General features: G+C 37.5%; 1 protein-coding gene across 2 annotated transcripts in view; it reads right to left on the bottom strand.

Moving 5' to 3' along the window:
- The window catches only part of LOC120220057 (protein Hikeshi), a 44,165-nt gene that overhangs the window by 3,611 nt on the left and 16,245 nt on the right, over positions 1-24,309 (bottom strand). For both annotated transcript variants that reach the window (XM_039217030.1, XM_039217031.1), the window contains exon 3: positions 6,609-6,760. In XM_039217030.1, the coding sequence (XP_039072961.1) occupies positions 6,609-6,760 (152 nt within the window). The remainder of the gene's footprint in view (positions 1-6,608; positions 6,761-24,309) is intronic.

Raw genomic sequence — 24,309 nt, 5'->3', positions numbered from 1 at the left:
CCAGGGCTGTGGGATTGAGCCCTGTGACAAGCTCCACGCTGAGCCTGATACCTGTAGGGCACCTGAGTGGCTCAGTCAGTTAAGGATCGGACTCTTGATTTCTGCTCAGGTTATGATCTCATGGTTATAAGATCGAACCCCACATCGAGCTCCTCACTGGGCATGGAACCTGCTTAAGAGTCTCTCTCCCTCTCCCTCTCCCCCTGTTCCCTGCTTCCAGGCACTCTTTCTCAAAACCAAAAATGAAACCAAAACAAATGCAGGTCAAAATGAGAAAAGATGCTCTACTTCATCAGTAATTGAGAAATGCATATCAAAATAACAATGATATTCAAATTTCACCCATCAGTTTGGTAAAAATTTAAGGTCTTACATAAATATTAGTGAAAATATCTATCAATACAGAAACAAAAAAACACTGTCTCATTCATACAATTGCATACTATACAACAATTAAAATAGATTTCTTCCTTGTATAAATCTTCAAAACAATGTTGAATGAACAATAGCCAAGTTGCAGAAATTTGCAGAGTATACCATTTACATTCACTTTAAAAACATACAAAGGGGTAATCAAAAAGAAACATAGAGAAAACAAAAAAAAGGACAACACAAAAGAGAAATACAAGGATTTCCCCCAATAATGTTTAAAGAAAACAAAACCTTGACTATAGTTATGCAACAGACCCAGGGAATAATCAGTCCACAGGAGAACAAAAAGGGGAGTTATGAGAAGGATATTCCCAAAACAAATTTAGAAACTGCTTTTTAAAAATATACTGAATGGGAATTTACACTTGGTAGAGTTGGAGCAAAATTAGACCTGGAAAGAGAAATCCATACAAAGGAAAAAGGCACTGATTAATCAAGAACAGTAAAGAGTTATGCAAGAAAGAAAATGTAATAATAGTATGTTGGCCCAGTTCTGAAAAACATTTAGTGATCATGATACTGAAAACTTTGAATATTAATTTAATGAAAATCAATAATAAAATGGTTGGGGGGTGGTGCCTGGCCGCCTCAGTCAGAAGGGCACGTGACTCCTGATCTTGGGGTTGGGAATTTGAGCCCCACATTCGGTGTAAATCTTGGGCACCTTTGTGACGCAGGTAAGCCTCTCACTCCTGATTTTGGCTCAGGAGATCAAGCCCTGCATCAGGCGCCATGCATGGAGTCTGCTTGAGATTCTCGCTGTCCCTCTCCACCCCATTCACGCACACTCTCTCTTAACAATAAAATCTATAAAATAAACAAAAGAAAAAGGTGGGATGGGAGTCTGGGTGGCTCAGTTGGTTGAGTGACCGATTTTTGCTCAGGTCATGATCTCAAGATCCGTGAATGTGAGCTCCACATTGGGCTCTATGCTGCCAGTTGGTTCGGTTTCTCTTCCTTCCCTGCTTGCACACTCTCTCTTTTTCAAAAATAAATAAGATAAACATGAAAAGAAAACAAAGGTGGGGATAAGAGATATCTCTGTATGCCGGGGAAGAGAGAAATGAGAGAGCTAAATCACATTAGGCATTGGTAAGTTGATGGAAAACACCACAGACAAATTGCTTAAGAACATATTAAGCAAGTTTTTTTTCTGACACATGGAAGTAAATACAGGAAGAAATCGGTCAAAAAAAAAAATGAGAGGGAGGCTGAAGGTTGAAAGTGAATGCTTTTTTTTTTTAAAAAAATTTTTTTATTTATTTCTCAGAGAGAGAGAGAGACAGCGTGAGCAAGGGAGGGTCAGAGAGAGAGGGAGACACAGAATCTGAAGCAGGCTCCAGGCTCTGAGTTAGCTGTCAGCACAGAGCCCGACACGGGGCTCGAACCCAGGAATTGTGAGATCATGACCTGAGCATAAGTTGGATGCTTAACTGACTGAGCCACCCAGGCGCCCGTGAAAGTGAATGCTTTTAAGGACCAGAAAAAGAGCAGAATATAAGAAGTATAACTGAGGACAACAGTTTGCATGTAAAACTATGTGACATTTAAGCCATGTACATGTACTATTAATAAAAACTGAATGAAGGGGCACCTGGGCAGCTCAGTCACTAAAGCGTACGACTTCGGCTCAGGTCGTGATCTCACAGTTTGTGAGTTCGAGCCCCGTTATCAGGCTCTGTGCTGACAGCTCAGGACCTGAAGCCTGGTTCAGAATCTGTGTCTCCCTCTCTCTCTGCCACTCCCCCACTCGTATTCTGTCTCTCTCTTTCAAAAATAAATAATTAAAAAAAAACCTAAATGAAACAAGAGTAACCAGGAGTATAAATTAAAAACATGTTCAAACAAGTAGTGCTCTACATACTTTGTGACTGTATATAAATGTTTCTTTTACAGTACTAACACAGGATGGCAAAAGTATATGAAGTTCGAAGAGTAGCTACTTGGAGAAGAATGGGAAGAAGAGAAGCATAGGCCACCAATCCTTGTTAGAAATACTTTTTTTTTTTTTTAATTAGTAACAAGTATGGGAAATACCTGTTAAATCAAGGTGGAAGGCATTCAGCAGTCTTCTTATATTCTCCACTATGAAGAGAGCTCTATAAGAATGACTATTATTTGTCGACCTATTTTTATCCATTTTTGCTTAGAAAATCTCTGACACACAGTAGGCATACAATATTTGTGGGATATACTTTCCTCTATGTTTAAAATATTTCACAACAAAATATTTAATAAAAAGTATATAAGCTTTGGGGTGCCTAGGTGGCTCAGTTGGTTGAGGGTCCAGCTCTTGATTTGGGCTCAGGTCATGATCTCATGGTTTGTGGGACTGAGTCCCATGTTAGACTCTGTGCTAACAGTGTGATGCCTGCTTGGGATTCTCTCCCTCCCTCTCTCTCTCTGCCCCTCCCCCACTCTCTTGCCCTCCCTTTCTCTCCAAAGAAATGAATAAACATTAAAAAATACAACCCTTTATTTAAAAAGCTCAAATAATTTATAAGATAGTGCCTGGGTGGCTCAGTCAGTTGAGCGTCAGACTTTGACTCAGGTCATGATCTCATGGTTCATGAATTCGAGCCCTGTTTTGGGCTTGGTGCTGACAGCTAGCTTAGAGCCCGGAGCCTGTTTCAGAGTCTGTATCTCCTCCTCTCTTTGACCCTCCCCTGCTCATGCTGTCTCTCTCTCAGAAATAAAACATTAAAAAAAAAAAGATATCTAGAGCAAAAAGTCTTCTAACCCGCTCCAGGAATAGTATAACTTTGGTATATATTTTTCAGACATTTTTCTGTCTATATGGGATATTATTAACTATTGCTTTAGAACTTCATTTTTTCAGCACAGCAGTACATTTTTGTAATTACTGAAAAAACAAACAAACAAACAAGAGTAAGACCCAGACTCTATCATTCTTAATTCAGCCCATTCTCAAAAGATCATGTGACAAGTCTGCCTTTAAATTCATGGCTAAAACCCTAAAGAGTATGCTACCCAGCAAATTCATAGGTTCCCTGGTCCATTTACACTCCTCCTCTTCTCGTGGACTTATTTAGTAACTCTTTTGCCTTAAATATCCAATATTCCTTTCTCCTCAATCTTAGCTGATGACCTTGTTTCCTAGTTCACTGAACAAACAGAAGGAATCAAGAGAGAATGTGCACAAGTTCTCATCACCAACTTTACCGGCCTCCTGCATCCATATCCATATGTTCATTACTACGAGAACCGTCCATCATCCTATTTAATGTACTCTCGTTTCCTATTCAAGGACACCACGTCAGCAACTCTCCCCACACTCCTGCATCACTAGTTTTTCATTAACGCTTCATTCCCGTAAGTCAAACATGATGTAATATCTCCCATTAAAAATAGTAAAAACAAACAAAAAAAAAGGTCCCTCTACCCACAGCCCCCTCAAGTAACCAAACCATTTATCTGCCGTCCTCTACAACTATATTCCTCAAGAGTCATCTACACTCACTACTGTTTCCACGTCCTCCTCTCCAACTCACTCCAAACTCCCTCACTACCACCTGAACTCTTATCAAACTCTTTATTGGCTTCTATCTTGCTGAATCCAGTGGTTACCTCTTAGCCTTCATCTCAACCCACTGGCAAGGCTACTACTGATACTTCTTTCTTTAAATCCAGTCTTTGCTTGGCTTCCAAAACACTAATTTTGAGGTCTCCTCCTACCTGAATGCTCTTTTTCTTTCTCTTCCTTTCTTAAGCTTCTCAAATTTGAAATGGCCCTGGGCTCAAATTTTCTATTTATAATTATTTCTCTAGTAATGACAATCCTACAAAACTCTAGATACTATCTCTACACTGATAACTCCCACAGTTTGATCTGTGTCCCAGACCTCGCTCTTGAACTGTAGACTTGTCATCCCCTGCTAGATGTCTAACAGGCATCCCAAAATCCAACTCCTGATTCCACTCCTGCTCATACCTGTGTTCAGTATTCCTGTGTGCAACTTCCTCAGGCCAACATCCTTGGGCCACAGTTGTCTCTCTTTAATCTCAGCCCTTACATGTGATCCATACCATGAAGCACTACTGGTTCCACTTTCAAATTATCACCAGAAATCAACTATAGGCATACCTCGGACATAATGCTGTTCAGTTCCAGCCACTGCAGTAAAGTGAGCCAAGTGAACGTTTCCGTTTTCTAGTACAGATAAAAAATATGTTTACACTACACTGTAGCCTGTTAAGTATGCACTACCCTTATCGGACAAAATGTACATACCTTCATTAAAAAAATACTTTCTTGCCACAAAATGCTAAACATTACCTGAGCTTTCAGCGAGTCATAATCTTTCTGTTGATGGAAGGTCTTGCCTCAATGTTGATGGCTGCTGACTGATCAAGGGTGGTGGCTTTTGAAGATTGGAATGGCTGAGGCAATTTCTTAAAAGAAGACAACAATGAAGTCTGCCTCACAGATTAACTCTTCTCTTCACTTGAATCCTTAGAGGCCATGGTAGGGTTATTCATTGGCCTAATGTCAACATTGTGGTCTCAGGGAATAGGGAGGCCCAAGGAGATGGAGAAAGATGGGGGAATGGTTGCTAGGTGGAGCAGTCAGAAAATACACAACACTTAGCAATTAAATTCTCTGTCTTATATGGGCACCCCATGTTTGGGGCTCATGGTGCCCCAAAACAATTACAAGGGTAATACCAAAGCTCACTGATCAGAGAGCACCATAACAAATACAATAACCAAAAAGTTTGAAATATTGCAAGAATTACCAAAATGTTCAGAGAGACATGAAATGAGCAATGTTGCTGGGAAAATTGTGCTGACAGATCGGCTCCATATATATATATATATATATATATATATATATAAAACAACCCATTGGGGCACCTAGGTGGCTCAGTTGGTTAAGCGTCCGACTTCAGCTCAGGTCATGATCTCACAGTTCGTGAGTTCAAGCCCCGCATCAGGCTCTGTGCTGACAGCTAGCTCAGAGCCTGGAGCCTGCTTCAGATTCTGCGTCTCATTCTGTCTCTTATCCTCCCCTGCTAACGCTGTCTCTATCTCTTTCTCAGAAATAAATAAAACATTAAAAATTAAAAAAAAAACCCACAACATTATCTGTGAGGCGCACTATAGTAAAGCTCAATAAAACAAGATATGCCAGTACTTGTAATCACCTTCACATCCACCTTCCAAGACTTCACTGGTTCAAGTCATTATGATCTCCCATCTAGATTTTCATAAGAGCCTCCCAATTATTCTTCCTCCTCCCCTTTCCAGTGTCTCTCCAAAAATGCAAAAGTAATCCTTTTAAAATTTAAGCTAGATCCTTTTACTCTTCTCAAAACTCTTTCATGTCTTCTTTTCCAAACAGAATATTAGCTAAAGTCCTTATAAAACCTAATGAAGTGCCATGATTTTATCCTGTGTCTACCTCCCCAATTACTCCCATCTCATCTCCCATCTCTCACCCTTGTTCACTGGACTCCAGCCACAAAGACCTTCCTTCCTATTATTTTTCAAACAACAGATTTCTACCTTAGGGCTTTTGTATTAGCTACTCCTTTGCCTACATCATTCTCCCCTTTAGTCTTTTGTCATACAGATGTTAAAAGTCAATCATCATGGAGGTGCCTGGGTGACTCAGCTAGTTGAGAGTCCAGCCTCGGGCTCAGGGCATGATCTCCCAGTTCATGAGTTCAAGCCCCGCACCAGGCTTGCTGCTGTCAGGGAGGAGTCTGCTTCGGATCCTCTGTCCCTTCTCTCTCCATACCTCCCCCACACATGCTCTCTTAAAAATAAACATTTGAAAAAGAAGTCAATCATCATGGAATTATGTCAGTGTAAGCTCCTTAAGGAAAAGAATCTTGATTATAAAATTCACAACTATACACCTACAACCTAGTATACTAACTGTGGGAGGGGAAAAAAGTTAATATTTAGTCTGATGTTTAAATTGCATTGAGCTATTTCATCACTATAAAAACAAGTCTCGTCAAAGCATTTACAAATTTTAAAAGTACCTACAGAAGAAAGCAGATGAGTTTAAATTATCCACAGAAGCCAATAACTTATGGCACACGTATTCACTTTCACTTTTACATGTTTTCTACCATGAAGCTTATTTTAAAGTACAGAATTGGCTTTTAAAATTCCTTTAGAAAATAATGAAATGTGCATTGCATTACCTGAGTGAATGAGTCAACTGATGATACAGCAGCATTGCCTACTGGAGTCTGTTGAGCCAAACTGTCCAATAATTCCACTGAAATTCCAATCTGAGCAACAGATGGAGTTCGGACAATATTCATGGCTCCAAAAGGGTGTCGACTTCCTTCTCCTGAAAGAAATTAACATGTACCACAAATTTCAAGTTTGATTGTAGCCAAATTCCTTTGTAAATATGTTCAAAACCTCTGACCTACATGCACAAAAAAGTTACTATATAAAAGCTTGTTTCTTTTCACATATATGTAAAAGGCTAGTTTTTAACCACAATAACAAAGAAAGCTCGAATTTTCCCCACCAGTTAAAAGATGTTACTTCTCTGAAACTTATTAAAACTACTGCAAATAACAATGAAAAGGAACAGAATGAGAAAAATAAATGAATAAGCATTAATTACATTAAAAATTCTCAACGCTAATTCCAAGGGAGGAATATTTTTTTAAAGATTTTTAAAATTAGTTTTAACATTTTCTCATCGTTCCACTAAAGAAAGATTATTACTGATAAATGACATGCTATATTTTACTAATGGTCATGGATCATTCCCACTTTATATCTGATGATGTTATCAAATGAGCAGTGAAGAAGCTTATTAATGGAAAATACCCAATAATTTTTCCCTTTACAAATCAATGTATCATTAGGTATACATCTGAGCCTGTAAGTGCCATCTAGCTTATACATGGAAAAGATAGGCCAATCTTTTTAATCCACATATGAAATAATCAGAAAAGTTAGCCTGAAAGAAAAAATTCATACAATAGATTTTTGGATAATCTGCTGTTTTCACAGGACCATAAAATGTTTAATCAAATATTGAAGAACAAAAATCAGGGGCAACACATGCCTAATAACTAGAACATGCCTTACAGATACCAAAACTCTCCTTAATTTTCAAGCATATAAATAAAAACCATAATGTATTTTTCTGTAATCTAAAAACACAAGACACATATATACACACACACTTCTCACTAAGTATGACTGGTTTAAGATAGTGTCAGTAGTTTCAAATTAACTGTTTTATTACATTTCCACATACTTAAGAATTTTCCAGGTTTCTGTATTTTCTGGTCAGACAACATAATTTGTAGAATTTCAGTTTTTAAACACATCAAGACTTGTTTTGTGGCCTATATATGGCTTATCCAAAACACTGCTCCATGTGCACTTAAGAATGTGTGTTCTGTTGTTGTTGGGTAGAATGCTTTGTAAGTCTGTTGGGTCTAGGTGGTTTAGTGTTCACTAATAGTCATAATAAAAGGAAATAGTCATCTATTTCCTTGACGATTTTCTGTCTAGTCATTCTATCCACTACTGAAGTAGGGTTCTAAAGTTTCCAACCTTTATTAAACTATATTCTCCTCTCAATCCTGCCATGTTTTGCCTCATGTATTTTGAGGTTCTGTTGTTGGGTGCAAACGAGTTTTTAATTGTTATTATCTTTCTGATAGACTGACCCCTTTATCATTATATAATGTCCTTCCTTATCTCTCATAACAATTTTTGTCATACATCTATTTAGTCTGATTTCAACCCAGCCATTTAAGCTCTTTTTAAGTTACTGTTTGCATAGTTAATGATGCATTTTTCATCCTTTCCTTTCATCCACTTTGTGTCTGAATCAATAGTTGATCCTTTGTTTTCATCTATTCTGAAAACCTCTGCCTTTTTTTTTTTTTTTTTACAAATAGTTTATTGTCAAATTAGTTTCCACATAACACTCAGTGCTCATCCCCAAAGTGCCCTCCTCCATGCCCATCCCCCCTCCCCCCCACATCCATCAGTCCTCAGTTTTTGTCAGCATTCAAGAGTCTCTCATGGTTTGCCTCTCTCCCTTTCCCCCACCATTTCCCCCCTTCTTCTCCCCCTTGGTCCTCCGTCAAGTTCCTCCTAATCCTCCTATAAGTGCAAACATATGATATTTGTCCTTCTCTGCCTGACTTATTTCGCTCAGCAGAACACCCTCAAGGTCCATCCATGTTGCTACACATGGCCAGATTTCATTCTTTCTCATTGCCATGTAGTATTCCATGGTATAGATAAACCACATCTTCTTGATCCATTCATCTGTTGATGGACACTTAGGCTCTTTCCATGTTTTAGCTATTGTGGAGAGTGCTGCTATGAACATTGGGGTACATGTGCTCCTATGCCTCAGCATTTCTGGATCCCTTGGGTAAATTCCTAGCAGTGCTATTGCTGGGTCATAGGGGAGTTCTATTGTTAGTTTCCTGAGGAACCTCCACACTGTTTTCCAGAGGGGCTGTACCAGTTTACATTCCCACCAACAGTGTAGGAGGGTGCCCGTTTCTCCACATCCTCGCCAGCATCTAGAGTTCTCTGATTTGCTCATTTTAGCCACTCTGACTGGTGTGAGGTGGTATCTCAGTGTGTGAAAACCTCTGCCTTTTAACTAAAGAATTTAATTTTGCTATTGTACCATATTAATTCTCTTATCATTTGTTTCACTATATATTTTTTCCAGCTATCTTTTACTACACCATTTTTCCAATTTAGTGGTTGCACATCTTAATTTATAACAACCTAGTTTGGATTAATACCCATTTAATTTCAGGACACAAAAACTTCACTCCTACAGAATTTGTTTTGTCATAAATTACTTCTTTATAAATAGCATGCCCATAAACATGGGTTTATAATTTCTGTTTTATGCAGTGATCTTTTATATCAAATGGAGGAATTATAAACAAAATGTACTCTACAGATTTTAATAATTACCTATGTAGTTACCTGTACCTGTGTGTTTTCCTTCATGTGAATGCAAATTATTGTCTCATGTCCTCTCTTTTCAGCCTGAAGGAGACTCTTGTATTTCTTGTAGGCTAAGTCTTTAAGCAATGACTCTGGTCTTTTTTATTTTTTAATCTGAGAATGTCTTCATCTCTCCTTTATCTCTGATGGATAGTTTTCACAGAGAATTCTTTACAGTTTTTCTTTCAGTGCTTTATGTCATCCTAATGTCTTTAGACTCCATTATTTCTGGTAAGAAACCAGATGCTAAACTAAGAATCCTTGTTATTTGAGGAGTTGATTCTCTTGCCACTTTCAAGATTCTGATTATGTATGGTAGGTTGTGGTATGGAGGTTATCTTACTTGGGGTTTATGGAACTTCTTAAGTGTGTGTTTTTCATCAAATTTACAAAGCTTTAGGGCATGATTTCTTCAAATATTCTTTCCTCCCCTTCTCTTCCTTTCACAATTCCTATTATGCATACATTGGTATACTTGACAGTAGCTCATAGGTCTCAAAGACTGCCGATTTTTCTTCTTTTAGCTCTTCAAACATGTATTTCAACTGACCTCTCTTGAAGTTCACGGACTCTTTCTTTGGCCTACTCCAAACTATTGAAACCATCTAGTGAACTCTTCCTTTACCACGGTTACTTTTCAGCTCCATCATTTATGGGTAGCTCCTTTTGATAACTTCTCGATTGGTATTTGACGGCGTATCATTCTCCGGGTTCGTTAACTTTCAGGATGTCCAAGGTCATAATGCTTCCTAGGGACAGTTTCTGTTCATTTCTTCTCTCAAAGGGCCTTACTTTCTTATTTCTTTGCATGCTTCATAAAACTTTTTATTGAAAACTGGATGTTGACTATTACAGTGTGGCCCATCTAAAAATCGGATGTTTCCCCTCCTTTGGGTTTTCTTAATATATACTGTTTCCTTAATGACTTTTCTCAACCAATACTGTGAAGGCTGTATGTTTCTGTCACGTGGGACCACTGACATCGCGCTCTTCTATTAGCTTAGTGGTCAGCCAGTGACTGGAAAGACACTGCCTTAAAAGTCTGGAACCCAAAAATTCTGCTAGTCTTTGCAGATGGGCTCTGTGTGTTGGCATGTCCCTTTAACACTAACCAGGCAGTTTACAATTCTGCCTTAGCCCTCACTTCCTGCCCATGCAGAGCCCCAAAGTCAGACAGAAGAACAAACTTAGAACCAAGAACAAACCTTGCTGGTTCCTGCCGGAGCACGTAAACAGTCCTGACTGTATACAATCTTTGAGGTTTCCAAAAATTTCCAGGTCCAAGACCTCAAAGCCCTTCTTCCCCAAAATACCTTATTCCCAGCCTTTCCTCTCAAGCTTTTCAGTCTGTCTTTGCTCCAATTGCTGTCAGTGCTTCAGGCAGCAGTGACAAAGTAAATATTTTTGACAAACACCCCCAAGGTTGTCACTTCAGTGAGATCAAGGAAAGTCTTTTCAATTAATGTTAAGGAAACCACCAGACAAACCAAAACAGATTACAGTCAACTCTTGAGCAACATAGGTTTGAACTCTGAATCCACTTGCACAGATATTTTTATAGTACGATACTGCAAATGTACTCTCCTTGTGACTTAATTTTTTTCTTGCCTATTTTTTCTCTAACTTATTATATATATAGTATATGTAACACCTATACTAAATACATGTTACTCAACTTTTATGTTATGAGTAAGGCTTCCAATCACCAGTAGGTTATTAGCAGTTATATTTTGGGGAAGTCCAAAGTTACATGAAGGTTTTCAACTGCACAGAAGGTAGGTGCCCCAACAACCACCATGTTGTTCAAGGGTCAACTGTAATTATAACGTGTTGTGAATGAGGTCTATTTGGCTCTCTCTGGTACCAGTACCAAGAACATGGGCTACCACTGAAATGAGGAACAGGGAATGGGTCCAAAGTAAGTTAAAATGCCACAAAGCCTGCTATTCTTACCTAGATTCAGTGGTTTTCTTGGTTAAATGCTCCCCTGGTTACTATAAACTTTTGGTTAGTTTCCAGAGTTCTGAAAAACATTCTGACAGTTTTTTGCCGATTTTTGCTGTTGTTGCTTTTATGGAGGGATGGACTGTTGTAGTTCTTTTGAGGTTTTAATTGTTTTAAACCTAGAATTATGCTAAGTCCAAAAAGTATACTGCTATTTGTCTGCGTAACAGGTTCCAAAGACCTCAATCGAGGAAACCTTATATTGCCTTAGTTTTAAGTACTCGGGGACTGAGCTGCCTTTCAAGCAGAAAGCCTTGTCATCTCTAACCTCCTCTTTGATGACATGTAAGCTGTTGGCAAATTACTATGTAAAACTGGCTTAAGACCCATTTTAAGAGATGGGGACTAAGGAAATACTCTGACTTCATTTTAAAGCTCTTCTAGGACTAAAACAACTTAAGCGGGGGAGGGGGGGAATCCAAAGTCTTCGGCAACCTTTATATTTTCAAGGAGAAAATTATATCATTCTTTTATTTCTTTTATTTCACTCTTATTCTCAAAGTGGGCTTGACACAGTGGATGATAACCTTCGAGCACAAAGGTTCTCGTTTGTAAGCTATAAAATACTAGGGAGAAATATTGGGACATAATATACAAACTTAGTATTTAATTTTGGAACTGAATTCATGACAATAATAGTGAAAAGGAAAACACAATCATTTAAACTGAGTCTTAGTGTCAAAAGGGTAAACAAAAACAGAGGAAGTAATACATACATCCAACCTGGTCTTGAAGAAAAAAATTAGATAAATTCCTCAATAACATTCTAATAGTAAAAGCAGCAGAAAATCTTTCAAAGGTGTTTCTCAAAATGTCCCTCTTCAACGCAAGTCAAGAGCCTAACACAAGGCACAACTCAGATGAAGAAATTCTACAAGAAACTAGTCTTTTACTGTTAGTATACAAGGGAAAGCAGTCATCATATTTACTACCTGGGTCTAATGGAGTCTTTAAATATATACATATTTTAAAAGTCATTTTACAAAACTTTTTCACAGGAATATACTGAAACACAACTTTATTAGGATTGTTAATAAGCATTAAAATATAACAACTCCAAATACTCATCCCACATTTCCCAGTTTTTTATGTTTATATATAACCAAAATGAGCCATTCTCTGAATACAATTGTTCACCATCATGAATAAATGTGGGACGTATCCATCTTAGAAATCTAACTCCTGATTTTAAACATATATTCTAATAGGTTCTAACTTATCATCACTTCTTCTAACAACTGCACTGTCACAATGCAATACTTCAAATCTTAAAATTATGAACAATTGAATGGCTCATAACTTGTCGAAGGATAGCCATCTTCTTTGATTCACAATTTGCAAAACACTGTCATTTTTGGACTTATAAAATTATTTAGAATAATCAATCCAATTAATTGGTTTCAGCACTACACCTACTGCTTTCTAATTACCATGCATACACACCCACTTTCAGCAATGTCCACTTACAAAGTGTATCAATTTTAAAGAAAAAACATGACAGATTCCCAGTATACATCATTTTATTACATGTTAAAGACTTTGTCACAAAATACTGTATGATTAACTCCTCTTTGTTAAATAACTAAATGAGTAGGAGTACCATCTTTTCTTTCGGCCCTTACAAATGAACTGCTCAGTCATCAGTATCTTAGTATGAGAAAATTCACCCAAGACAATATCACCCAAGACAAAATTCACTGAAGACGTAGTCTGAGACCTCACTTATATGATCAAGTTCACCATCATCATTAGAGTTTAGGATGCTATTTGCCTTTTTATATTCATTGTCTTATTCATACAATAACTGAAAAATGTTCCCGTCAATGTTCTCTTTACAATTACAAACAAAACATAACAAACTATGAATTCCTAATTCCGTTCAATATAAGCAAAGAACAGACCATAAAGACAGTGTCTCCAGTCTCCTTTTAACTTCTTGAAAGATGAAATGTTCTTTTGGATACGGCTATGTGAAACTGTACGATAATGCAATGGCAACTAAGGTGCACACAGCAAATTTAGCCCACAACCTATTTTCATATGACCTATGAGCTAAGAATAGTTTTTACCTTTTAAAAGGGTTGTTTAAATAGAATATTCTACAGGGGTGCCTGGATGGCTCAGTTGGTTAAGTATCTCCTGATATCAGTTCAGGGTGTGATATCGCAGTCCTGAGATAGAGCCCTATGCTGAGTGAGCGTGAAGCCTGCTTGGGATTCTCTCTCCCTCTCTTTGCCCCTCCCCTGACCCCTCCACACAAATGCTCTCAAAAAGATAAACATTTTTAAAAAGTACATGCTACAGAGACCATATGTAGCCCACAAAGCTTAAAATACATACTATCTTATCCTTTACAAAAATGTTTGCTAACCGCTGCTGTAAGTAACTCCATCATTCTTCCACTGTCTCATAATTTCAGCCTCTTTTTTTTTTAATTATTGCAGAGCTGAGAGTACTTGACATGTAATGAGTAATTCCTTGCAAAGGAATGACATAGCAAAATGTTTCATGATATAGGAAAAATAAGATTTCTAATATCACCAAATGCATCTTAGATTTATAAAACGGTCCAGTAGTTCCACATGGCAACTGCAATATAGAATGACTTTTAAAAATATGGAAGCAAATGTTCTAGTCTTTAGTAGACCTCTACAAAAGAATAAAACTCATGAAATATCAGTCTAAGAGTTCTATCGTAAAAAGAAACTAAAAATTAAAAGTGAGTCAATTGGTGAAGATATGGTAGATGTGCATGGCAACAAAGACATGACTAAAGAAAGCACTTGTTCTAAAATAAGTAATTCACTTAAAAGTAGCATTTGAATATGAAATATGGTAAAAAACTACATAAAATGGCTTAATTATGCCTGCATAAAAGCCTTATTGGCATTGAATATAAATATTTAGAAATCAGTAATCGATTTCCAAAACCTCTTTGCTTCATTTCTACTGATAGCCTCACAAGTCTGAAATTACACTTTTCACTCATGCATAGTTCAAGAGAAAAGTGACCATCAAGAGTTTATCAACTATATTTTAAACTAGATAAAAATGACTTATGTATCTGACATTATAATATATCTAGAATTTGAATGTCTGGTTTTTTTTTTTAACATTTTTTCATATTTTTGAGAGTGAGAGAGAGAATGTGAGTAGGGGAGGGGCAGAGAGAGAGGGAGACGCAGAATTCAAAGCAGGCTCCAGCCTCTGAGTTGTCCGCATAGAGCCCGGTGCGGGGCTTGACCCACAAGTGGTGAGATCATGACCAGACCCAAAGTCGGATGCATTTTTTTAAAACATTTATTACTGAGAGACAGAGAGAGACAGAAAATGAGCATGGGAGTGGAAGAGAGAGGGGGACACAGAATTAAAAGGAGGCTCCACTCCGAGCTGTCAGCACAGAGCCTGACGTGGGGCTTGAACCCACAAACTGCAGATCATGACCTGAACCAAAGTTGGACACTTAATCGACTGAGACACCCATGGGCCCCTAGAACTTGAATGTCTGAAATGTAGTTAAACAAGCAGTATTTACCAAGTCCATCACGTGGTAAATATTACAGTATTTAACAAAGTCCATCACTGTGCCCTATAAACATACAGTAAATGATACAAACAGAGCTTACATTCTAATGGGAGCAGTAACAGATACTTAATCTTTCTGAATAGGCTTCATTTTCTGGGTGATTTTTAAGATCTTTCCTAGGTCTTTCTATAATTTTATAAAAAATAATAACCATTCATTAAGTACCAACTACATGACAGGCACTATTATGCATTTTGCATTTGTTATCTCTGATGCTCACAAAAACACTTGCACTGTAGGTATTAGGATATCCCTTTTACCTGAAATCCCCTCTAAAGTTAAATAAGTTGGTCAAGATTACAGGCTACTAACTAGGATTCAAAATAGCTCTATCAAACTCTAAAGTTTATACTCATTCTAGTTCATTATCCCATCTGTTTATACAATCTCCATGATATGAACTCTTCACTGATTTTTACTCAGTCCTTAGTTTCCAAGAAGCCATTCATGAAAGCAAGTCAAGAAATGTCAGGAAGTAAAAGGTTTCCTTGCATTTTGGCTTACTAGCTCTATTTCATGTGAATAGACTAAGAGTATCATCTTGAATTCATGTTGTCCTTTCTAATCCCCTTGACAAGCTCAACCCAATTTTAAAACAAAAACTAGAATAAGTGTAAAAGTTTCCTCCTGGCAACTGAACTAAATGAATTTAGAGAATGTATGTCATATGCAGAGAAAGCCAAAGTGAGGACATTAAAATATGGCAAGCCCAAAAAGAGCAGAATTATAAAGAAGAAATTCAAATGATGATTTATAATAAACTTTAAAAACATTTCTTAAAAATTCCTCTTGGGTGCTAACCTTATTTCGCAGTTATTTATTTTTTTTTACAAATAGCTTGTCAAATTAGTTTCCACATAACACCCAGTGCTCATCCCCACAAGTGCCTCCTCCATGCCCATCCCCCCTGCCCCCACATCCATCAGTCCTTTCACAGTTATTTTTAACGTCACTGTCATGACAAACAAAGGCTGAGCAACTGTGCCAGAATAAAGACTGAACAATTAAATGCAATGCACGATACTAACAGGATCCTAGATGAAGGCAATAATGCCTGTTACTAAAGGTATTATTAGGAAAATTGGTAAAACTTTCATGTATCCTCTGTATTAGACAAGAGTATTGTATTCATCTTAAGTTTGCTGAATTTGATAATTATACTATGATTACATAAGAGAATACCTTTGTATTCTGATATATTTAGGAGTAAAGGGGCATGATATCTACAATTTATTCTCAAAAGTTTGAGAAAAAAAATATTTACATACACACATGTATATAGATCTCCAGAGAATGCTATAAAAAATATACCAAAACTGATGAATGTTGGGAGAAGAACATAAGAAATTCTTTATACTATTCCTGTCATTTCTAATTTTAAAATTATTTCAAAATAAAGTTGTTTTAAATCCCTAATGCAAAAAAAGAATTTTTAAGTATCAGAACAGATACTTTTAGAGTTTCATTTCAAACTAATAGTACCTCACAGTAAGGCCAGGGTGAAAGAAAAGAAAGAAAAAAAGAGGGGCGCCTGGGTGGCTCAGTTGGTTAAGCGTCTGACTTCAGCTCAGGTCATGATCTCACGTTTCATGGGTTCGAGCCCCGCGTCGGGCTCTGTGCTGACAGTTAGCTCAGAATCTAGAGCCTGCTTCTGATTCTGTGTCTCCCTCTCTCTCTGACCCTCCCCTGTTCACGCTGTCTCTCTCACTCAGAAATAAATAAAACATTAAAAAATTAAAAAAAAAAAAAAGAAAGAAAGAAAAAAAGGAAAGAAAGAAGGATCAAAGGAAGGAAGGAAAGAGAAAGAAAGAAAGAAAGAAGGAAAGAAAGAAAGGTAAAACTCCACTACAAGGTGCCAAATCTACATTGAAGGCCTAAAACATTAAAATATTACCTTTTCTAGGGGCGCCTGAGTAGCTCAGTTGGTTAAGCATCTGACTTCAGTTCAGGTCGTGATCGCACAGTTTGTGGGTTCAAGCCCCGCATTAGTCTCTGTGCTACAGCTCAGAGGCTGGAGCCTGCTTTTGATTCTGTGTCTCCCTCTCTCTCTGCCCCTCCCCTGCTCATGGTCTGTCTCTCTGTCTCTCATAAATAAAACATATTAAAAAAAATTTTTTTAAATTACTTTTTCTCAAATAAGAGCATTCTACAAAGCTCTACTTCATTCATTATTTACTCCAGATAAATATATGATCCCTCTTCTTTATACCACAGGTGATTTGAAGAACTATTTCCTGTTCTTCTATTAAGTACAATCACATATTAAAGCGCTACAAACAGTAAAAAATATTTGTAAAGTTCCAAGTTCCACATCTATTTTTATTATATCTGACCTAATGACCTACTCCCCCACCTGCTCTTCCAATCTTGGCCTCTTCTGTTTCCCATCCTCCACGTGATTCTCCACTGTAGACGTCACTGGCATCCTCCCTGACTGAGGCATTGAACCATTTCCTCATTGTCTTGTGAAACACTTTACAAATAGTTAACCTACAGAGAAAAGGAAGGTTTAAGTTGAACTCTGTGTGTATGAAAGAGTATGTGGAGGTGGCTTAAACAAACTCTTCAAATTGTATAGGAATTCCGCAAATATTTACCTTTGACAGACATATGTGTCTAAGTATGCATAAATGTACATAACAGAAATTCTTTCAGTTACATATTTTTAGTAAGAGAAATTGCTTCCACCTTCCAAATGTAGAATCAAAATTTTAAACCTTTTCTTAAAAGATCTTGGACTCATGCTCCTTATATATTATGAACCAAACTTTCTTAAAGTTAACATTACATGGCACCTTATTATTCACAGCTGTTACAGGTTTTAACAGATGTTTAAGTTATTACAAATGGACATCTGCACGTAGTTGACCTACTATATGAATGCTGAGCTTTCCTAATCATCTTATAGTTTAATGATACTAGATAATACTTAAAACACTCAGGGAATAGTTTAAGAAAAAAAATTCAAGAAGTACTGTGAGATCTGACAATATTAATAGAAAACTAGAAAAAAGTTAAGTATATGTGGAACATGGATTTCTAATTACAGATACTTTCTATGTTAATGATAGGACACACACATCAAAAAAATAAAAATAAAAACTGCCTATCTCCCAAAAGACCTCAAGAAAATTAAAGATGCAGCCCAATGAAAAATTCCCAGATCAACCTGGACTTGATCATGAAATGGTTCTTCGACCAAAGCAAAGGTAAGTAAATAATCCTTTTGCCTTTGGTATTCAACTCTGAAAGCTATGAAAATTCTGAATTCTGAGGAAATATGTAGATTATTTACTACAGACTGTTAGGCTTCAGTTATCCAGATCTGACTCTCTCACATGCTAGTTAAGAGTTGCAATACTGGGGCGCCCAGGTGGCTCAGTCAGCTGAGCATCTGACTCTTGTTTTCGTCATGGGTCATGATGATCTCAGGTTCATGGGATTGAGCCCCACATCGGGCTCCACGTGCAGCATGGATTCTCTCTCCCTTTTTCTCTGTCTCTCTTCTGCCCCTCTCCCCAACTTGCGTGCTCTCTCTCTCTCTCTCTCTAAAAAAAATAAGATAAAATTAATTTAAATTAAAATAAAACAGAGCTGCAATGTTCAACGGTGGTATGAAGATGATAAAAATAGGATATAAATATCTTTAATTCAAAATAAGTCACCATAATGTGATTATTGTCATATGGCTCTTGTCACTATATTCAGAATTTCCTGAGTGGGCCGACATAGAAAATAAAACTAGAGATAAGGCCCTATAAAATGACAAGATCCAGTTTCATAGTTATCATATATAGGTGTTTATTTTTAATATTAATTTATAGTACACTGTGAAACCTTAACAATGCATATTATAATCCCTAGAGGAAGTACTAAACATCGAATACACCTCTGCAAAACACCAACAAAAGAAATATGGATTTAAAAAATCCAAAGGCAGTCCCAAAAGACCCAAAGAACAAGGTAAAAATGTAAACCTAGTATATCTATAATGTTAAATATTAATGGACTAAGCATTTCCTTTAATAGGCAGGGATTGTAAGAACAAGTTTTCAAAAAGCAGCACTTAACTAAATACTGTTCACAAGAGGCACCTGGGTGGCTCAGTTGGTTGAGCGTCCAACTCTTGATTTCAGCTCAGGTCATGATCCCAGGGTCATTGGATCTAGCCCCAAGTCAGCTCCATGCCGAAAATGGAGCCTGCTTCAGAGTCTCTCTCCTTCTGCCCCCCACCTCTCTCTCTCCTTGCTCTCTAATTAGAAAAAAAAAATGTAAAAACGCAGAAAAAAATATAGCATGTGAACACTAACCATGAGAAAGCTATATAAATTTTAGACAAGGGCGACTTCAGATAAGAGCATTAGCAGGGATAAAGGGCATTTCATAAAAATGAACGGGATAATTCATCAATCATATACATTCATAAAACAGGAAGAGAGAAAAACTGTTATGCATTTTTTTTTCTGGCCTCACTGCTCTCTTTACTACCTGTATCCAACATGATGCTCAAAGGCCTGGTCAATGCACTAGGCAATAAAAAGATATAAAAGGCATCACATTTGGAAAGAAAGCAGTAAAAAGACTTTTTCAAAGACAGTATGATCATCGACCTAGAAAATCCTAGGTAGCTACTAAAATAAGGGCGTTGAACAAGACAGTCAATATGTGCTACCTTTTCCTTCATTCTTTAGGGTACAAATATACAAAACTCAGTTGTATGATAACATGAAATGCTGTAGAGTGAGGAGCAACAGGAATTCTCAATCCTTGCTGCTGGGGATGCAAACACACACAGCCACTTTGGAAGACAGTTTGGCAACTTCTTACAAAACTAAAATACTCTTACCCTAAAGCTCAGCAATCACGCTCCTTGGTAGTTAACCAAAGGAGATGGAAGCTTCTGTGCACACAAAAACCTATGCATGGATGTTTAGAGCAGCTTTATTCGTAGCTGCAAAAACTTGAAATCAACCAAGATGTCCTTGATTAGGTAAATGGATAAACTGTGGCACATCCAGACAATGGACCATTATTCAACAGTAAAAAGAAATGAGTTCTCGAGAGAAAGAAGTCCTTCTGAAAAGGCTACATACTATGTGATGTCAAATACATGGCATTCTGGAAAATGCAAAAGCACAGAGACAATAAAAAGGCAGTGGCTGCCGAGGATTCAGGGCCAGGGTTAAATGTGGGATGGGTGAGATGAATAGGTCGATTTTTAGGACACTGAAAATACTGTGTAATATTTTAACTATAGATACATGTTATTAAACATTTATCCAAACACACAGAATGTACAAGTGTGAACCCGACGAAAAACTGGAATTTGTTCATGATGTGTCAGGGTAGTTTTATCCTTGGTAACAAAAACAAAACAAAACAAAACAAAACAAAACAATGGGGCGCCTGGGTGGCTCAGTCAGCTAAACGGCCAACTTCAGCTCAGGTCATGATCTCACAGTTCGTGGGTTCGAGCCCCGCATTGGGCTCTGTGCTGACAGCTCAGAGCCTGCAGCCTGCTTCGGATTTTATGTCTCCCTCTCTCTCTGACCCACCCCTGTTCATACTCGTGTGTGTCTCTCTCTCTCAAAAGTAAATAAACATTAAAAAATTAAAAACAAAAAACAAAACAAAACAAAACCATTCTGGTGAATGATGTTGATAATGGGAAAGGCTATGTCTCTGTGGGAACAAGGGTATATGGGAAATCTGTGTACCTTCTCTCAATTTTGTTGTAAACCTAAAACTGTTCTAAAAAAAAATAGAGACTTAAAAAAAATCAGTTCTACTTCCATATATAACAATAAAACAACTGAAAATGTAAAGGATGTTCAGACTTATGAAAAAAGCCAAAATATCCAATTAGGAATTGATAAATCAAACCATAACTTATCAACAAAATGCAACACTACACTATCACTTAAAACGGCCAGAAAAAAAAAAAAAAACATATCCTCCACACCCATGTTTCTGAAAGCCTTTTAACCCATGTCATCTTACTACTTTATTTCTTCTTGTTTATAGATTCTGTTTTTAAGTAGGCTTCACATTCAGACCAAAACCCAACTTGGGGATTTAACTTACAACCTTGAGATCAAGACCTGAGCTGACATCAAGAGTTGACACTTAACCAACTGAGCCACCAGGCCCCCCTTATCCCTTTAAATAAATATAAAAATCTCATCTTTGATGAGATCTGAGATTGAAGGGAGTCAATCTTTCTAAATCTCAAGATTCTCATCAAGAAAATTAAGAAGTAGCTTAAATTACTTTTAGGCCTGTCATTTTAATATCCCATGGCTTACTCTGTTATCATTCTTGGCGAGGATATGCTCTATTAGTTGTTTTATGTAGTATCAAGTACACTGTACGTTGATTACGACTTTCTAAGAGCTGCCATGAAAATCATGATCCATTATCCACATTCAGTACCCTTTCTCCAGGCTTCCTATACCATTTGTTTTAAAGGCCATTTTAATCCAGGAATTCAGTTCCAACTTCTAGGGGTTTCTTCTATAGAAATACAGTGCTAGAAAATATGTACAAAGATACGTGTAAGAATAGTGTAGCATTGGTAGTAAAACAATTTAAAACAATGGAAACAACCCAAATTTCCACCAATGGAAATTGTTTAAGGAAACTATGGTAATGCTATCCAACAGTCCACTGTTTCAAAGAGGCAGATCTATACTTAATACTCCCAAATTAACAGACTCTATTCTTTGAGCAAAATATTTTAACTTCTCTGAAATCCAGCCTCTTAAAAGCCAGACACTAGAGGCGCCTGCGTGGCTCAGTCGGTTAAGAGTCCGCCTTCGGCTCAGGTCATGATCTCAGGGTTCCTGTGTTCGAGCCCCACATCAGGCTCTGTGCTGACAGCTAGCTCAGAGCCTGGAGCCTGTTTCAGACTCTGGGTCTCCCTTCTCTGACCCTCTCCTGCTCACGCTGTCTCTCTCTCTCAATCTCACAAATAAATAAAAAATTAAAAAAAAAAAACCCACACACTTCTAGGGACTGCTGTTAAAGATTAAATAATTCATACGTTTGAAAGCCTCCCACAATGCACTATACAAGCAGATATTCAATATATGGTACCCTTTCCGTCATCTTTCAATCATTATAAAATCTTCCTAACTGGTATCTCTTGCTCTAATCTCAACAGATTCTCCAAGCCATTCCAGACAATCATTTTCCTAAAATATCATTTTAAAAAGTATCACTCTCAAGACACCTGGGTGCCTCATTCAGTAAAGAGTCTGACTCTTGATTTCAGCTCAGGTCATTATCTCAGGGTTATGAGATAGAGCCCTATTGGGCTCCACGCTGTGTGGAGCATGCTTAAAATTCTCCCTCTTTCTTCCCCTCCCCCACTTGTGTGCATGCTCTCTCAAAAAAAAAAAAAAAAAAACACGATAAAAAAAGGGGCTCAGTTGGTTAAGCTCAGGTCATGATCTCATGGCTCACAGATTCGAGCCGTACATCAGGCTCTGCTCTAACAGCACAGAGCCTGCTTCAGAACCTCCATCTCCCTCGCTTTGCTCCTTCCCTGCTCACATGGTCTCTCTCTTTTTCAAAAATAAGCATTTAAAATATAAAAAGTAAAACTAAAGAAAATAAAAAGTATCACTCTCTTGCTCAAACCTTCCTAACCAGAAAAAACTGAAACCTGTGGAGCCTGACCATCATACAACAGCTCCACTTTACCTTTAAAACCTTACCCCAATGATACCTCTCAAACAGAAGCCTATTATGCCACCCTTAAAAGCCTGCCGCCTGACACTTGGAAGTGCAGTGCATATTACTAGCTTTATGACTTTGATCATTTCCAAATGCAATTCTCATCCTCCCACTGCCAACCTATCCAAACCTATTCATACTTCAAATACAAACGCAGGCTCACCTTCCACAAAGCCATTTTAAATTATCTCAGCTTACTAACTGGTTTCCTCAGAACACTGTCTTGGAGTGATTTTAATATTCACACATACACACACACACTCAGATCCTAACTGACAGCAGTAATCAACTTAACGCATACATGCTAAGAATGAAGTCGATTTTCAATAATTAGGTGAGCAATGTGATACACAACGAAGTCTCAACTACATAATCAGTAACTTTTCTGTAATTTATGACTAAATGCCTTAAGTAATTCCTGGTATATTTCCTAACCTTTCACAGTGTAAACAGACAACTTGAAAATCATGGCATAAAATTATTGACTAATAGATTCTTTATGCTGTACTTTTCATCTCCATGACCTATTTTATAACTGCAAGTTATATCTCTTATTTCTCTTTATGGATTTTGTCCACCCCTCCACCTACCCCGTCTTATAACTACCAGGTGGTTCTCTATATTTAAGAATATGTTGAGGCATCTAGGTGGCTTAGTTGGTTAAGCATCTGATTTCAGCTCAGGTTATGATTTCACAGTTTGTGAGTTCGAGCCCCATATCAGGCTCTGTGCTGACAGTTCAGAGCCTGGAGGCCTGCTTCACACTGTGTCTCGCCCTCTCTCTCTGCCCCTCCCTCGCTCATTCTCTCTCTCTCTCTTCTCTCTCTCATAAACATTTTTTAAAATGGAATCTCCTTTGTGTGTTCAGTTGTGTGTTTTTTTAAGATTCCACATATAAGTGAAATCATATGGTATTTGTCTTTCTCCGTCTTATTTCACTAAGCATATCACCCTCTAGGTCCATCCATATTATTGCAAATGGCAAGATCTCATTCTTTTCTTATAGCTGAGTATTATTCCACTGTTTGTGTGTGGGTACACACACACACACACATCTTTATCCATTTGTCTACTGATGGACACATGGGTTACTTCCATATGAAGCTTCCAGCATAGGGAATATACAGTCAGTAATGTAGTAACAATGTATGGTAACAGATGGTAACTGTACTTATCTTGGTGAGCACTGAGTATTGTGTAGAACTGTCAAATCAACATTTATACACCTAAAATTACTGTAATATTAAATAAAAAGAAAAAAAGAATCCAAGACAGTCCCTGAAAAAGGAAGTGAGAACCATGGTGTGAAATGGGAAACAAAAAGAGCAGCAGCTATCTTAAGCCCGGACATCTACATAGCTAGAAGGGGAAAGGAGTAAACACTGAATCCACCTCTAACTCGAGTGAACAGCCTTGATAAGTCAGGGTCTACGTCACTGGATGTTCTGCTGTGGTTTGATTTATAGTGCTTGGTTTCTGCTCACCAGAGGGCTTCTGTTCACAATCTGAGATATTTTATTCATTAGAGTTGCTAATGGGGGTAGGGAGCATGATTTAAG

This window comes from Hyaena hyaena, unplaced genomic scaffold (assembly GCF_003009895.1).
Source record: "Hyaena hyaena isolate Hyena2069 unplaced genomic scaffold, ASM300989v1 scaffold_667, whole genome shotgun sequence".
In the NCBI taxonomy this organism is placed as follows: domain Eukaryota; kingdom Metazoa; phylum Chordata; class Mammalia; order Carnivora; family Hyaenidae; genus Hyaena; species Hyaena hyaena.
Note: the sequence above shows the minus strand (reverse complement) of the source record. Positions and strands in the feature narration are given on the sequence as shown.